This window comes from Coregonus lavaretus, assembly GCF_964263955.1.
Source record: "Coregonus lavaretus genome assembly, chromosome: 1".
NCBI lineage: Eukaryota > Metazoa > Chordata > Actinopteri > Salmoniformes > Salmonidae > Coregonus > Coregonus lavaretus.
In genome coordinates this window covers 91,752,095-91,769,105 of record NC_139988.1, presented here as the reverse complement: position 1 = coordinate 91,769,105, position 17,011 = coordinate 91,752,095, and the positions used below count along the sequence as shown (strand labels likewise).

The 17,011-nt window shown below is 41.9% G+C and overlaps 1 protein-coding gene across 1 annotated transcript in view; it reads right to left on the bottom strand.

Annotated features, from left to right (window-relative positions):
* The window catches only part of LOC311134441 (vitrin-like), a gene marked incomplete at its 5' end in the record, with an annotated part of 54,497 nt that extends 46,293 nt beyond the window's left edge, over positions 1-8,204 (bottom strand). The window contains 3 exons of the mRNA XM_084168123.1: positions 7,434-7,590; positions 7,967-8,032; positions 8,156-8,204. Coding sequence (XP_084024249.1) covers positions 7,434-7,590; positions 7,967-8,032; positions 8,156-8,204 — 272 coding nt within the window. The remainder of the gene's footprint in view (positions 1-7,433; positions 7,591-7,966; positions 8,033-8,155) is intronic.
* Positions 8,205-17,011: the final 8,807 nt, after the last annotated feature.

The window sequence follows — 17,011 nt, the reverse complement described above, 5'->3', positions numbered from 1 at the left end:
GTGTAACTCGGGCAGTTGTTGTTGCCATCCTGTACCTGTCCCGAAGGTGTGATGTTCGGATGTACCGATCCTGTGCAGGTGTTGTTACACGTGGTCTGCCACTGCGAGGACGAACAGCTGTCCGTCCTGTCTCCCTGTTGCGCTGTCTTAGGCGTCTCACAGTACGGACATTGCAATTTATTGCCCTGGCCACATCTGCAGTCCTCATGCCTCCTTGCAGCATGCCTAAGGCACGTTCACGCAGATGAGCAGGGACCCTGGGCATATTTATTTTTGTGTTTTTCAGAGTCGGTAGAAAGGCCTCTTTAGTGTCCTAAGTTTTCATAACTGTGACCTTTATTGCATACCGTCTGTAAGCTGTTAGTGTCTTAACGATCGTTCCACAGGTGCATGTTCATTCATTGTTTATGGTTCATTGATCAAGCATGGGAAACAGTGTTTAAACCCTTTACAATGAAGATCTGTGAAGTTATTTGGATTTTTACGACTTATCTTTGAAAGACAGAGTCCTGAAAAATGGGACCTTTCTTTTTTTGCTGAGTTTATTTGAGATTCTTCAAAGTAGAAAAAGTTTTCTTCAAATAGCAAGTAGTGGAGCAAGTTCTTCAAATCTAAAGTAGCCTCCCTTTGCCTTGATGACAGCTTTGCACACTCTTGGCATTCTCTCAACCAGCTTCATGAGGTAGTCACCTGGAATGCATTTCAATTAACAGGTGTGCCTTGTTAAAAGTTAATTTGTGGAATTTCTTTCCTTCTTAATGCATTTGAGCCTGTCAGTTGTGTTGTGACAAGGTAAGGGTGGTATACAGAAGATAGCCCTATTTGGTAAAATACCAAGTCCATATTATGTCAAGAACAGCTCAAATAAGCAAAGAGAAACGACAGTCCATCATTACTTTAATAAATAATAAATAATATACCATTTACTTTTATCCAAAGCGACTTACAGTCATGTGTGCATACATTTTTATGTATGGGTGGTCCCGGGGATCGAACTCACTACCCTGGCGTTACAAGCGCCATGCTCTACCAATTGAGCTACAGAGGACCACTTTAAGACATGAAGGTCAGTCAATCCGGAAAATTTCAAGAACTTTGAAAGTTTCTTCAAGTGCAGTCGCAAAAACCATCAAGCGCTATGATGAAACTGGATCTCATGAGGACTGCCACAGGAAAGGAAGACCCAGAGTTACCTCTGCTGCAGAGGATAAGTTCATTAGAGTTAACTGCACCTCAGATTGCAGCCCAAATAAATGCTTCACAGAGTTCAAGTAACAGACACATCTCAACATCAACTGTTCAGAGGAGACTGTATGAATCAGGCCTTCATGGTCGAATTTCTGCAAAGAAACCACTACTAAAGGACACCAATAATAAGAAGAGATTTGCTTGGGCCAAGAAACATGAGCAATGGACATTAGACTGGTGGAAATATGTCCTTTGGTCTGATGAGTCCAAATGTGAGATTTTTGGTTCCAACCGCCGTGTCTTTGTGAGACGCATAGTAGGTGAACGGATGATCTCCGCATGTGTGGTTCCCACCGTGAAGCATGGAGGAGGAGGTGTGATGGTGTGGGGGTGCTTTGCTGGTGACAACCAGCATGGCTACCACAGCATTCTGCAACGATACACCATCCCATCTGGTTTGCACTTAGTGGGACTATCATTTGTTTTTCAACAGGACAATTACCCAAAACACACCTCCAGGCTGTGTAATGGCTATTTGACCAAGAAGGAGAGTGATGGAGTGTTTAACACTTTTTTGGTTACTAAATGATTCCATATGTGTTATTTCATAGTCTTGATGTCTTCACTATTATTCTACAATGTAGAAAATAGTAGAAATAAAGACAAACCCTTGGATGAGTAGGTGTGTCCAAACGTTTGACAGGAACTGTATATTTCCTATAAACCATGGCTTCTAAAAACCCCCAACAAACTTAAATTGGATGAAGTCTAGTGCAATAATATTACAGTACTTAACATGTCCTGTACTCTCTGTTTGAATGTTTTAGTGAAACCGTACTAACCTGTGTATGGTGTAGTAGTGAACCTGTACTGACCTGTGTATGGTGTAGTAGTGAACCTGTACTGACCTGTGTATGGTGTAGTAGTGAACCTGTACTGACCTGTGTATGGTGTAGTAGTGAACCTGTACTGACCTGTGTATGGTGTAGTAGTGAACCTGTACTGACCTGTGTATGGTGTAGTAGTGAACCTGTACTGACCTGTGTATGGTGTAGTAGTGAACCTGTACTGACCTGTGTATGGTGTAGTAGTGAACCTGTACTGACCTGTGTATGGTGTAGTTGTGAACCTGTGTATGGTGTAGTAGTGAACCTGTACTGACCTGTGTATGGTGTAGTAGTGAACCTGTACTGACCTGTGTATGGTGTAGTAGTGAACCTGTACTGACCTGTGTATGGTGTAGTAGTGAACCTGTACTGACCTGTGTATGGTGTAGTAGTGAACCTGTACTGACCTGTGTATGGTGTAGTAGTGAACCTGTACTGACCTGTGTATGGTGTAGTAGTGAACCTGTGTATGGTGTAGTAGTGAACCTGTACTGACCTGTGTATGGTGTAGTAGTGAACCTGTACTGACCTGTGTATGGTGTAGTAGTGAACCTGTACTGACCTGTGTATGGTGTAGTAGTGAACCTGTACTGACCTGTGTATGGTGTAGTAGTGAACCTGTACTGACCTGTGTATGGTGTAGTAGTGAACCTGTACTGACCTGTGTATGGTGTAGTAGTGAACCTGTACTAACCTGTGTATGGTGTAGTATTGAACCTGTACTGACCTGTGTATGGTGTAGTAGTGAACCTGTACTGACCTGTGTATGGTGTAGTAGTGAACCTGTACTGACCTGTGTATGGTGTAGTAGTGAACCTGTACTAACCTGTGTATGGTGTAGTATTGAACCTGTACTGACCTGTGTATGGTGTAGTAGTGAACCTGTACTGACCTGTGTATGGTGTAGTAGTGAACCTGTACTGACCTGTGTATGGTGTAGTAGTGAACCTGTACTGACCTGTGTATGGTGTAGTAGTGAACCTGTGTATGGTGTAGTAGTGAACCTGTACTAACCTGTGTATGGTGTAGTAGTGAACCTGTACTGACCTGTGTATGGTGTAGTAGTGAACCTGTACTGATCTGTGTATGGTGTAGTAGTGAACCTGTACTAACCTGTGTATGGTGTAGTAGTTAACCTTTTACTGACCTGTGTATGGTGTAGTAGTGAACCTGTACTGACCTGTGTATGGTGTAGTAGTGAACCTGTACTAACCTGTGTATGGTGTAGTAGTGAACCTGTACTAACCTGTGTATGGTGTAGTAGTGAACCTGTACTGACCTGTGTATGGTGTAGTAGTGAACCTGTACTGACCTGTGTATGGTGTAGTAGTTAACCTGTACTGACCTGTGTATGGTGTAGTAGTGAACCTGTACTGACCTGTGTATGGTGTAGTAGTGAACCTGTACTGACCTGTGTATGGTGTAGTAGTGAACCTGTGTATGGTGTAGTAGTGAACCTGTACTGACCTGTGTATGGTGTAGTAGTGAACCTGTACTGACCTGTGTATGGTGTAGTAGTGAACCTGTGTATGGTGTAGTAGTGAACCTGTACTGACCTGTGTATGGTGTAGTAGTGAACCTGTGTATGGTGTAGTAGTGAACCTGTACTGACCTGTGTATGGTGTAGTAGTGAACCTGTACTGACCTGTGTATGGTGTTGTAGTGAACCTGTACTGACCTGTGTATGGTGTTGTAGTGAACCTGTACTAACCTGTGTATGGTGTAGTAGTGAACCTGTGTATGGTGTAGTAGTGAACCTGTGTATGGTGTAGTAGTGAACCTGTACTGACCTGTGTATGGTGTAGTAGTGAACCTGTGTATGGTGTAGTAGTGAACCTGTACTGACCTGTGTATGGTGTAGTAGTGAACCTGTACTGACCTGTGTATGGTGTAGTAGTGAACCTGTACTGACCTGTGTATGGTGTAGTAGTGAACCTGTACTGACCTGTGTATGGTGTAGTAGTGAACCTGTACTGACCTGTGTATGGTGTAGTAGTGAACCTGTACTGACCTGTGTATGGTGTAGTAGTGAACCTGTACTAACCTGTGTATGGTGTAGTAGTGAACCTGTACTGACCTGTGTATGGTGTAGTAGTGAACCTGTACTGACCTGTGTATGGTGTAGTAGTGAACCTGTACTGACCTGTGTATGGTGTAGTAGTGAACCTGTACTGACCTGTGTATGGTGTAGTAGTGAACCTGTACTGACCTGTGTATGGTGTAGTAGTGAACCTGTGTATGGTGTAGTAGTGAACCTGTACTGACCTGTGTATGGTGTAGTAGTGAACCTGTACTGACCTGTGTATGGTGTAGTAGTGAACCTGTACTGACCTGTGTATGGTGTTGTAGTGAACCTGTACTAACCTGTGTATGGTGTTGTAGTGAACCTGTACTGACCTGTGTATGGTGTAGTAGTGAACCTGTACTAACCTGTGTATGGTGTAGTAGTGAACCTGTACTGACCTGTGTATGGTGTAGTAGTGAACCTGTACTAACCTGTGTATGGTGTAGTAGTGAACCTGTACTGACCTGTGTATGGTGTTGTAGTGAACCTGTACTGACCTGTGTATGGTGTTGTAGTGAACCTGTACTGACCTGTGTATGGTGTAGCAGGGAACCTGTACTGACCTGTGTATGGTGTAGTAGTGAACCTGTACTGACCTGTGTATGGTGTAGTAGTGAACCTGTGTTTGGTGTAGTACTGAACCTGTACTGACCTGTGTATGGTGTAGTAGTGAACCTGTACTGACCTGTGTATGGTGTAGTAGTGAACCTGTACTGACCTGTGTATGGTGTAGTAGTGAACCTGTGTATGGTGTAGTAGTGAACCTGTACTGACCTGTGTATGGTGTAGTAGTGAACCTGTACTGACCTGTGTATGGTGTAGTAGTGAACCTGTACTGACATGTGGATGGTGTAGTAGTGAACCTGTACTGACCTGTGTATGGTGTAGTAGTGAACCTGTGTATGGTGTAGTAGTGAACCTGTACTGACCTGTGTATGGTGTAGTAGTGAACCTGTGTATGGTGTAGTAGTGAACCTGTACTGACCTGTGTATGGTGTAGTAGTGAACCTGTAATGACCTGTGTATGGTGTTGTAGTGAACCTGTACTAACCTGTGTATGGTGTAGTAGTGAACCTGTACTGACCTGTGTATGGTGTAGTAGTTAACCTGTACTGACCTGTGTATGGTGTAGTAGTGAACCTGTACTGACCTGTGTATGGTGTAGTAGTGAACCTGTACTGACCTGTGGATGGTGTAGTAGTGAACCTGTGTATGGTGTAGTAGTGAACCTGTACTGACCTGTGTATGGTGTAGTAGTGAACCTGTACTGACCTGTGTATGGTGTAGTAGTAAACCTGTACTGACCTGTGTATGGTGTAGTAGTGAACCTGTACTGACCTGTGTATGGTGTAGTAGTGAACCTGTGTATGGTGTAGTAGTGAACCTGTACTGACCTGTGTATGGTGTAGTAGTGAACCTGTACTGACCTGTGTATGGTGTAGTAGTGAACCTGTGTATGGTGTAGTAGTGAACCTGTACTGACCTGTGTATGGTGTAGTAGTGAACCTGTACTGACCTGTGTATGGTGTTGTAGTGAACCTGTACTGACCTGTGTATGGTGTAGTAGTGAACCTGTACTGACCTGTGTATGGTGTAGTAGTGAACCTGTGTATGGTGTAGTAGTGAACCTGTACTGACCTGTGTATGGTGTAGTAGTGAACCTGTACTGACCTGTGTATGGTGTAGTAGTGAACCTGTGTATGGTGTAGTAGTGAACCTGTACTGACCTGTGTATGGTGTAGTAGTGAACCTGTACTGACCTGTGTATGGTGTAGTAGTGAACCTGTGTATGGTGTAGTAGTGAACCTGTACTAACCTGTGTATGGTGTAGTAGTGAACCTGTACTGACCTGTGTATGGTGTAGTAGTGAACCTGTACTGACCTGTGTATGGTGTAGTAGTGAACCTGTACTGACCTGTGTATGGTGTAGTAGTGAACCTGTACTGACCTGTGTATGGTGTAGTAGTGAACCTGTACTAACCTGTGTATGGTGTAGTAGTGAACCTGTACTGACCTGTGTATGGTGTAGTAGTGAACCTGTACTGACCTGTGGATGGTGTAGTAGTGAACCTGTACTGACCTGTGTATGGTGTAGTAGTGAACCTGTGTATGGTGTAGTAGTGAACCTGTACTGACCTGTGTATGGTGTAGTAGTGAACCTGTGTATGGTGTAGTAGTGAACCTGTACTAACCTGTGTATGGTGTAGTAGTGAACCTGTACTGACCTGTGTATGGTGTTGTAGTGAACCTGTACTGACCTGTGTATGGTGTAGTAGTGAACCTGTGTATGGTGTAGTAGTGAACCTGTGTATGGTGTAGTTGTGAACCTGTGTATGGTGTAGTAGTGAACCTGTACTGACCTGTGTATGGTGTAGTAGTGAACCTGTACTGACCTGTGTATGGTGTAGTAGTGAACCTGTGTATGGTGTAGTAGTGAACCTGTACTGACCTGTGTATGGTGTAGTAGTGAACCTGTGTATGGTGTAGTAGTGAACCTGTACTGACCTGTGTATGGTGTTGTAGTGAACCTGTACTGACCTGTGTATGGTGTAGTAGTGAACCTGTACTGACCTGTGTATGGTGTAGTAGTGAACCTGTACTGACCTGTGTATGGTGTAGTAGTGAACCTGTGTATGGTGTAGTAGTGAACCTGTACTGACCTGTGTATGGTGTTGTAGTGAACCTGTACTGACCTGTGTATGGTGTAGTAGTGAACCTGTACTGACCTGTGTATGGTGTAGTAGTGAACCTGTACTGTCCTGTGTATGGTGTAGTAGTGAACCCGTGTATGGTGTAGTAGTGAACCTGTACTGACCTGTGTATGGTGTAGTAGTGAACCTGTGTATGGTGTAGTAGTGAACCTGTACTGACCTGTGTATGGTGTTGTAGTGAACCTGTACTAACCTGTGTATGGTGTAGCAGTGAACCTGTGTATGGTGTAGTAGTGAACCTGTACTGACCTGTGTATGGTGTAGTAGTGAACCTGTACTGACCTGTGGATGGTGTAGTAGTGAACCTGTGTATGGTGTAGTAGTGAACCTGTACTGACCTGTGTATGGTGTAGTAGTGAACCTGTACTGACCTGTGTATGGTGTAGTAGTGAACCTGTGTATGGTGTAGTAGTGAACCTGTACTGACCTGTGTATGGTGTAGTAGTGAACCTGTGTATGGTGTAGTAGTGAACCTGTACTGACCTGTGTATGGTGTAGCAGTGAACCTGTACTGACCTGTGTATGGTGTAGCAGTGAACCTGTACTGACCTGTGTATGGTGTAGTAGTGAACCTGTACTGACCTGTGGATTGCAGCATTACATATGCTGGAGATTGAAGCGAAGACTCCTGTCCCATAAACCTGACTTTTCGTCTGTTTACAGTCAGTCGGGCATTTAGCTATGAATTCTGGGAGGTTGATCTTCCCCGCCCGGACGTCACACTCTATGGCTGGAACCACTGGAGAGCAGGGGAGGGAAGGGGTCAGGACATGGTAGGGAGAATCAGTATAGAGGAGGGGAGGGGTCAGGACGTGGTAGGGAGAATCAGTATAGAGGAGGGGAGGGGTCAGGACATGGTAGGGAGAATCAGTATAGAGGAGAGGAGGGGAGGGGTCAGGACATGGTAGGGAGAATCAGTATAGAGGAGGGGAGGGGTCAGGACATGGTAGGGATAATCAGTATAGAGGAGGGGAGGGGTCAGGGGTCAGGAGTCAGGAAATGGTTTACTGATCCTCTACTGAACCAAACCAAGCTGTAATTGTACTGGACAGGACACACATCTGATCCAGTTTAGTCCAAAACGATAGTGTGAAAAGGTTGTAAACCACCATTACCTTGTTTTGGCTTCTTGTTCTTGGGTCCATTTGGTTTGGCCTCACTACTGCAGCTCAGTAGAAGGGCTAGAGGACAGGAAGTAAAGCACAGTATTTATATAGCTTTACTGAAACCCACATACTTCACAATGGACAACCGCAAACAGCTAGCTCCACACAGTAACATGTAATCCTGTAACAGCTGTTTACTTGTTTGAGAGAACGTGGGGCGTTCCTCGAATCCTCTATGATGTGACATGAATACAGGAAAGAACAGGAAGGACTGTTTATGCTCCCAATTCACCACTTTATTGACAACTTTTCGATCTGAAACGGATCTTCGTCAGGTCAAACAGACTGAGCACTCACATCCCAGAATATACACATTTCACCTCACATGACCATTACTCACAAGACGCAAGGTGGGTGTGGAAACGATTCAATTCACTTTTGCTCATAGTCAATCATATTTAATCACAGAGGTACAATATGGTCAGAAAGGAGTATATACATCCAAATGGGTCCAAGTTAAAAGAATACAGTTACCACATAATCATAATCAACATGTGTTCTACAAATACAGTAACCACAACAACCACAGATGATGATGATGATGGACTTTTAACACCAATGGTATTTTGGAAACATGTTCGTTGTGGTTTGTGCGTCTGTGTGTGTGTGTGCGTGTGTGTTTGTGTTAACCCCTACCGAGCCAGACAGCAGTGAGTGGTGCTCTGAGCATCATGGTGGTGGGAGGTGGAATGCTGCTGGTCTAGTCTGTCTGATGTCCTCGTAACTCACTCCCCCTGAGAGAGAGAGAGAGAGAGAGAGAGAATGGAGAGAAAAAATACAATGTTTTTATTGTCACATACACGAGAGAGAGAGAGAGAGAGAGAGAGAGAGAGAGAGAGACAGAGAGAGAGAGAGAGAGAGAGAGAGAGAGAGAGAGAGAGAGAGAGAGAGAGAGAGAGAGAGAGAGAGAGAGAGAGAGAGAGAGAGAGAGAGAGAGAGAGAGAGAGAGAGAGAGAGAGAGAGAGAGAGAGAGAGAGAGAGAGAAGCCCAATATGAGTTTTAAAAGACAAACAACATCCAGTACAATCTGGATATAGAGAAACAGATACAATCTGGATACAGAGAAACAGATACAATCTGGATATAGAGAAACAGATACAATCTGGATATAGAGAAACAGATACAATCTGGATATAGAGAAACAGATACAATCTGGATATAGAGAAACAGATACAATCTGGATATAGAGAAACAGATACAATCTGGATATAGAGAAACAGATACAATCTGGATACAGAGAAACAGATACAATCTGGATACAGAGAAACAGATACAATCTGGATATAGAGAAACAGATACAATCTGGATATAGAGAAACAGATACAATCTGGATATAGAGAAACAGATACAATCTGGATATAGAGAAACAGATACAATCTGGATATAGAGAAACAGATACAATCTGGATATAGAGAAACAGATACAATCTGGATATAGAGAAACAGATACAATCTGGATATAGAGAAACAGATACAATCTGGATATAGAGAAACAGATACAATCTGGATATAGAGAAACAGATACAATCTGGATACAGAGAAACAGATACAATCTGGATATAGAAAAACAGATACAATCTGGATATAGAGAAACAGATACAAGCTGGATATAGAGAAACAGATACAATCTGGATATAGAGAAACAGATACAATCTGGATACAGAGAAACAGGTCTAGAGGTCATGCATCTCCTTTTAAACAGAATCAGGCCTTCAGACGTCACTGCATTGTGACAGGCAACACAGCACAATCAGAAACAACATTCATCATGTGGTGGCGTGTGGTGTATTCCTCCTGTCTGTTCAATAGGAAAAGCAGCATCAAGTTCAGTCATGATCACAACACCCAAATACACACATCCTTTCCTTTGTGACTGCATACACACAACAAAAAGAATATCCTCCATCCGCTATGTCTGATTTCAAAGGAATGTTCTCTCATAGAAAAAGTCACATACAATGTCAGAGACCTGTTAACCTGTTAAAAAGTACCCAACTGTAAAGATACCTTCATAGAAAATGACTCAAGTGAAAGTAAAAGTCACCCAGTAAAATTCTACTTGAGTAAAAGTCTAAAAGTATTTGGTTTTAAATATAATTAAGTATATTAAAAAAAAAAGTAATTTCTAAAATATACTTAAGTATCAAAAGTAAAAGTATAAATCATTTCATATTCCTTATATTAAGCAAACCAGACGGCACCATTTTCTTGTTTTTCAAATTTACGGCTAGCCAGGGTCACACTCCAACACTCAGACCTCATTTACAAACGAAGCATTTGTGTTTAGTGAGTCTGCCAGATCAGAGGCAGTAGAGATGACCAGGGATGTTCTCTTGATAAGTGTGTGAATTGGACCATTTTCCTGTCCTGCTAAGCATTCAAAATGGAACGAGTACTTTTGGGTGTCAGGGAAAATGTATGGAGTAAAAAGTACATTATATTCTTTATTAATGTAGTGAAGTAAAAGTTGTCAAAAATATAAATAGTAAAGTACAGATACCCCAAAAAACTACTTAAGTAGTACTTTAAAGTATTTTTACTTAAGTACTTTACACCACTGCTGTTAACATGGAGACGATTCTGTTTCCAAGATGCAAAGACAGTCCCAAATAGCACCCTATTCTCCACATAGTGCACTACTTTTAACAGGGGCCTATAGGGAACAGGGTGCTATTTAAGATACACACCAAGTCTTCATACCAGACAGGAGGACTGTGATGTTTTTGTAGTAGTATAATAACTGACACAGTCAGGTGGTAACAGAGATGACAAGGATTTTCCCCACAAAGCAGACTGATGTTTGTTAGACACCAGACAGACCAGGTCGTGACAGGAAATGGCGGAGCTGGACAGAGAAAGTCCTAACAACGCTTTGCGCTCCTCTCCTGTCATCCTGTTTGTGTGTTGTGTTGTAAGTACACACATCTTGTTTATGTATGGTGTGTTTACTATGTTGAGTACATCTGGAATGTATACTATGTTGAGTACATCTGGAATGTATACTATGTTGAGTACATCTGGAATATATACTATGTTGAGTACATCTGGAATATATACTATGTTGAATACATCTGGAATGTTTACTATGTTGAATACATCTGGAATGTATACTATGTTGAGTACATCTGGAATATATACTATGTTGAGTACATCTGGAATATATACTATGTTGAGTACATCTGGAATGTATACTATGTTGAGTACATCTGGAATATATACTATGTTGAGTACATCTGGAATGTATACTATGTTGAGTACATCTGGAATATATACTATGTTGAGTACATCTGGAATGTATACTATCTTGAGTACATCTGGAATATATACTATGTTGAGTACATCTGGAATGTATACTATGTTGAGTACATCTGGAATATATACTATGTTGAGTACATCTGGAATGTATACTATGTTGAGTACATCTGGAATATATACTATGTTGAGTACATCTGGAATGTATACTATGTTGAGTACATCTGGAATATATACTATGTTGAGTACATCTGGAATGTATACTATGTTGAGTACATCTGGAATATATACTATGTTGAGTACATCTGGAATATATACTATGTTGAGTACATATGGAATGTTTACTATGTTGAGTACATATGGAATGTTTACTATGTTGAGTACATCTGGAATATATACTATGTTGAGTACATATGGAATGTTTACTATGTTGAGTACATATGGAATGTTTACTATGTTGAGTACATATGGAATGTTTACTATGTTGAGTACATCTGTTTTTGCCAATTTGCCAATGCTTTAAAAATGTGCAGGACAAATTACATAGAACCATTTTCGAAGGTTCTATAAAGAACCATGCTCATAAGATTCTAAATGGAACCTGTACGGTGCTATAAAGAATCCTTTCCTACGGTTCTATAGACGGGTTAGCTGACAACGTCACAACAACTCTGCGTGCGATTCCAAGGGGCAAGGGAGTGTATGTTGTTATGTTTCTGAATGGTCAGATAGCTATGACCAGAAGCTGCCTTGTGGGGAATCGTAAGTGGCTCATTTCAGCTCCGTTGTATCTTGTTATTGACACCGTGTCTTGTTTTGAGGTGTTTTGACTGATGTCACGTCTATGCTAATATGGCTAAAGTTCGCTAGCTAGCTAACCAACAACTGGAACAATGTATTTGAGAGACAACAAGTGCTCATTGTGCAAATGTATTTGTTTTCAATAAACATTGGAGACGAAATATAGTTTACGTGTAGTCAACAGTCTAAGCCAACCCTGTCTGTTTTGCCCCATAGTTGCGCACCCATCGTTTTTTTTTTTGCTTAACAACCAACCCGTCTATATATCACCCAAAAAGTATTCAGCTATGGTTGCAACCCTTTTTGGGGCTTTATAGACATTTTATAGAGAATGGTTCTATAATTAACCGTCCTTAATCTTTGTATATCATTTTGAAGAACCGGACATGGTTTTTTATTCAGGTCAGCCATATTATATTGTTAAATTCCCAGAGGTGTTATTATTGTGTTATATTGTTAAATTCCCAGAGGTGTTATTATTGTGTTATATTGTTAAATTCCCAGAGGTGTTATTATTGTGTTATATTGTTAAATTCCCAGAGGTGTTATTATTGTGTTATATTGTTAAATTCCCAGAGGTGTTATTATTGTGTTATATTGTTTAAATTCCCAGAGGTGTTATTATTGTGTTATATTGTTTAAATTCCCAGAGGTGTTATTATTGTGTTATATTGTTTAAATTCCCAGAGGTGTTATTATTGTGTTATATTGTTTAAATTCCCAGAGGTGTTATTATTGTGTTATATTGTTAAATTCCCAGAGGTGTTATTATTGTGTTATATTGTTTAAATTCCCAGAGGTGTTATTATTGTGTTATATTGTTTAAATTCCCAGAGGTGTTATTATTGTGTTATATTGTTTAAATTCCCAGAGGTGTTATTATTGTGTTGATAGTTGACTATCTGAATCAGGTGTACTAGTTCTGGAACAGATGTGTTATTGGTGTTAGAGCGGGTGCTGGTCGAGCTCAGTGAAGGACGGAGAAGAGAGACTACTCTACTGCTGTCCCCAAAAGCACACACATCCCTGGGTCGCTCCTCTTTTCAGTTCGCTGCAGCTAGCGACTGGAACGAGCTGCAAAAAACACTCAAACTGGACAGTTTTATCTCCATCTCTTCATTCAAAGACTCAATCATGGACACTCTTACTGACAGTTGTGGCTGCTTGGCGTGATGTATTGTTGTCTCTTCCTTTTTGCCTTTGTGCTGTTGTCTGTGCCCAATAATGTTTGTACCATGTTTTGTGCTGCTACCATGTTGTGCTGCTACCATGTTGTGTTGCTACCATGTTGTTGCCATGTGTTGCTGCCATGCTATGTTGTTGTCTTAGGTCTCTCTTGATGTAGTGTTGTGGTGTCTCTTGTGTGTTTTGTCCAATGTATTTATTAGATTTTTAATCCTAGCCCCCGTCCCCGCAGGAGGCCTTTTGCCTTTTGGTAGGCCGTCATTGTAAATAAGAATTTGTTCTTAACTGACTTGCCTAGTTAAATAAAGGTTAAATAATAAATAAATAAATACTACATAAGGATGCCAACTCGTGCCCTACACGGGACAGGAGCAGTAGGGTAGAACTCCAGTCCCCAGGTCCCTCCCTGTACAATGGCAGTAGGGTGGAACTCCAGTCCCCAGGTCCCTCCCTGTACAATGGCAGTAGGGTGGAACTCCAGTCCCCAGGTCCCTCCCTGTACAATGGCAGTAGGGTAGAACTGTTTTGAGTGAAACTGACCATTAGACCCTGTTATCAAAGGAAAGCTGAACCTCCCTTCTAGCAGGGTGGCACCGTGTCTCTCACTCTCTCAACACAGAGTCAGACCTACCGTTGGCAGGTTGGACATTATCAAATATGATAGGACCATGTCCCCAGTGACCCCATGCAGGGCCAGACTCGGGGTAGGACATGAGACAAAGACCAGGAATCAATCCCAGGTGTGTTATAGAGCAGTGCACTGTTGTTTTTTTCTTATGTCTTCAGGTTGTCTACCAGTATGTATGTCTTCAGGTTGTCTACTTGTATGTCTCTCAGAATTACCATGCTGTATGAAAACAAATACCACCAACTGTGGTTGTCGTGTGGCCATTAAATTGTATGGCGAATCAGTAGCAGAAAACATGTCATTATAAAGTTACTATAAACAGGTACTGTCATTGTTTACAGCAGGCAAGCATAAATCACAGAGGGGAGCAGTTGCTTTGGAGGTGCAGAGGAAGTCTGAGTACAGTGAGTATCTTTGCATGAAAACATTTCAGTAAAGGGAGCAAAGCTATAAACAATACCTTTGAGTGTGTTGACCTTTAGAGTTAAACGTGAAAACGTTTCTTCAGTCCCTCTTTAGATTGTAGATGCCTGTAATCCACAATGCAAGTGGTATTATAAAGTCTGCATTCTGCAAAGTCTGCATTTCAGAGACTGATAAGCATTGGCATGATATTGTGGATACAGTGTTTTGAGTCTTGACAGGCAGACAGATATCCATGCTGCATGAACACACACACACACACACACACACACACCAGCAAGGAGGGAGGACATGCTGGGACAGATACAGAAACATCTTAGACTGACAGAGAGCGAGAGAGAGAGCGAGAGAGCGAGAGAGAGAGCGAGAGAGCGAGAGAGCGAGAGAGAGAGAGAGAGAGAGAGAGAGAGAGAGAGAGAGAGAGAGAGAGAGAGAGAGAGGGAGAGGGAGAGGGAGAGAGGGAGAGAGAGAGAAAGAGAGAGCGAGAGAGAGAGGGACAGAGAGAGAGAGAGAGAGAGAGAGAGAGAGAGAGAGAGGGACGAGTGAGAAAGTGGGAGAGAGAGAGAGAGAGAGAGAATAGAGAGAGGAGAGAGAGAGAGAGAACAGAGAAAGAGAGAGGAGAGAGAGAGAACAGAGAGAACAAAGAGAGAGACCTGCATCAGGATAATTAAATAGGTGAGTCAGCATTGTCTGTCTGTTGGATAAAGGAATCTACAGCACTTATTTACCAGAAGCCTGTCAACACATCTACCAATGGAGGCTCCTTAGAAGAGAAAGAGGAGGACCATCCTCCTCAGTGAATTTCATACAAATAAAAATTGTGAAATATTTAAAAACGTATCCTTTTTAGACAATATATTCACATCACCAAATAATTGATTTAAACACACTATTTTTCAATAAAGGTCTACAGTAGCCTCAACAGCACTCTGTAGGGTAGCACCATGGTGTAGCCGGAGGTCAGCTAGCTTCTGTCCTACTGTCACGATCGCTCATTAACGAGAAGGACCAAGGCGCAGCGTGAAATGCATTCATATTTATTTCCGTACTAAACACACGACAAAACAACAAACGAAACGTGAAGTCCGAGGTAGACAAAATAACATACCTCATACGGAACAAGATCCCACACAGACTGGTGCCAAAAGGCTGCCTAAGTATTGTCCCCAATCAGAGACAACGAGCTACAGCTGCCTCTGATTGGGAACCACCCTGGCCAACATAGATCTAAACGATCTAGAAACTAAACATAGAAATAAACACAACACGAAATATACACACCCTGACTCAACAAATAACCGTCCCCTGAGTCAGGGCGTGACACCTACTCTGGGTACATTGACTTCAATACAGAACCTAGGAGGCTCTTGGTTCTCACCCCCTTCCATAGACTTGCACAGTAATTAAAACTTTCAGAGCTCTTGCAGCATGAACTGATCCACCCAATCAAAGAATTAGAGAATGAATCTAGTACTGAAAGCATAAGCTACAGCTAGCTAGCACTGCAGTGCATAAAATGTGGGGAGTAGTTGATTCAAAGAGAGAGAAAGACAACAGTTGAACAGTTTTGAATAAACACATTTCTTTAAAAATGAAGGAGAAATTAGAGAGACAGAGACAGACAGACAGACAGACAGAGAGAGAGAGAGAGAGAGAGGGAGAGAGAGAGGGAGAGAGAGGAGAGGAGAGAGAGAGAGAGAGAGAGAGAGAGAGAGAGAGAGGAGAGAGAGAGAGACAGAGACAGAGACAGAGACAGAGACAGAGACAGAGACAGAGAGAGAAAGACAGAGACAGAGACAGAGAGAGAGATATTTAGTTGTATTTTTTTCACTTTCACTTTCACTTAGCTAGGTAATGCAGCTAGCTAGTTTAGCCTACCCAAACAACCATCTCAAAACAGAGAAGGATGCTATGTTAGCTAGCTGGCTATGGCTATCCAACACTGGAACTCTTCCAAGTCAAGGTAAGCTTTAGGTTGTATTAATGTATTGCCACCGGGGCCCGCCGGTGTAACTGCTAAATGCTAAACTGCTTGCTGACTGTACACTGTACTGATTGTAGCGGGTTTACTAACGCGTTAGTTCTAGTAGCTATGTTGACTATGAAGTTACTAGCGTCATTAGCTAATACTGTATGGTGACAACGATGTAGTCTGTTTGTAGCGGTTAGAGGTTATATTATGAAGGTTTGGCAAGCGAACAGAAAAGGTGAGAGGAGGAGAGGCACGTAGATGCGAGAAGGAATTATACAACGAGCTAAATGTTAATGTTGTTTGTACGTGGCTGCTATGAAAGTGAACTGTGTTTGCGTGTGATCAGAGGTGTATTCATTCCGATTCTGTTGAAGAACGTTTCTTAAACAGAAGAAAACTAAAGTAAACGGTGATAAACATACCTGAATTTGTCCAATAGAAACTCTCGTTTGCAACTGTTGGACTAATGACTACACCCTAGATCAGCTAGATGCAGACTAGAGTGAGCAAGGCGGTATTGAATGTGTCAATGTCTGTCACCTTGATTACTCTAATTTCTCTCAACCTGTGCACCTACGTTGTAAACTTTTATTCATAGGGTAGGTTGTAGTAAATTCAAGGAGTAGCCTAAACCTATCGATATAACATTGAACTGGGTGAATGGAAACATGAACGACAGTCATCCAATATGCTGTAATAGAAATAAGGCCATGCTCATTATAATAAATATCATC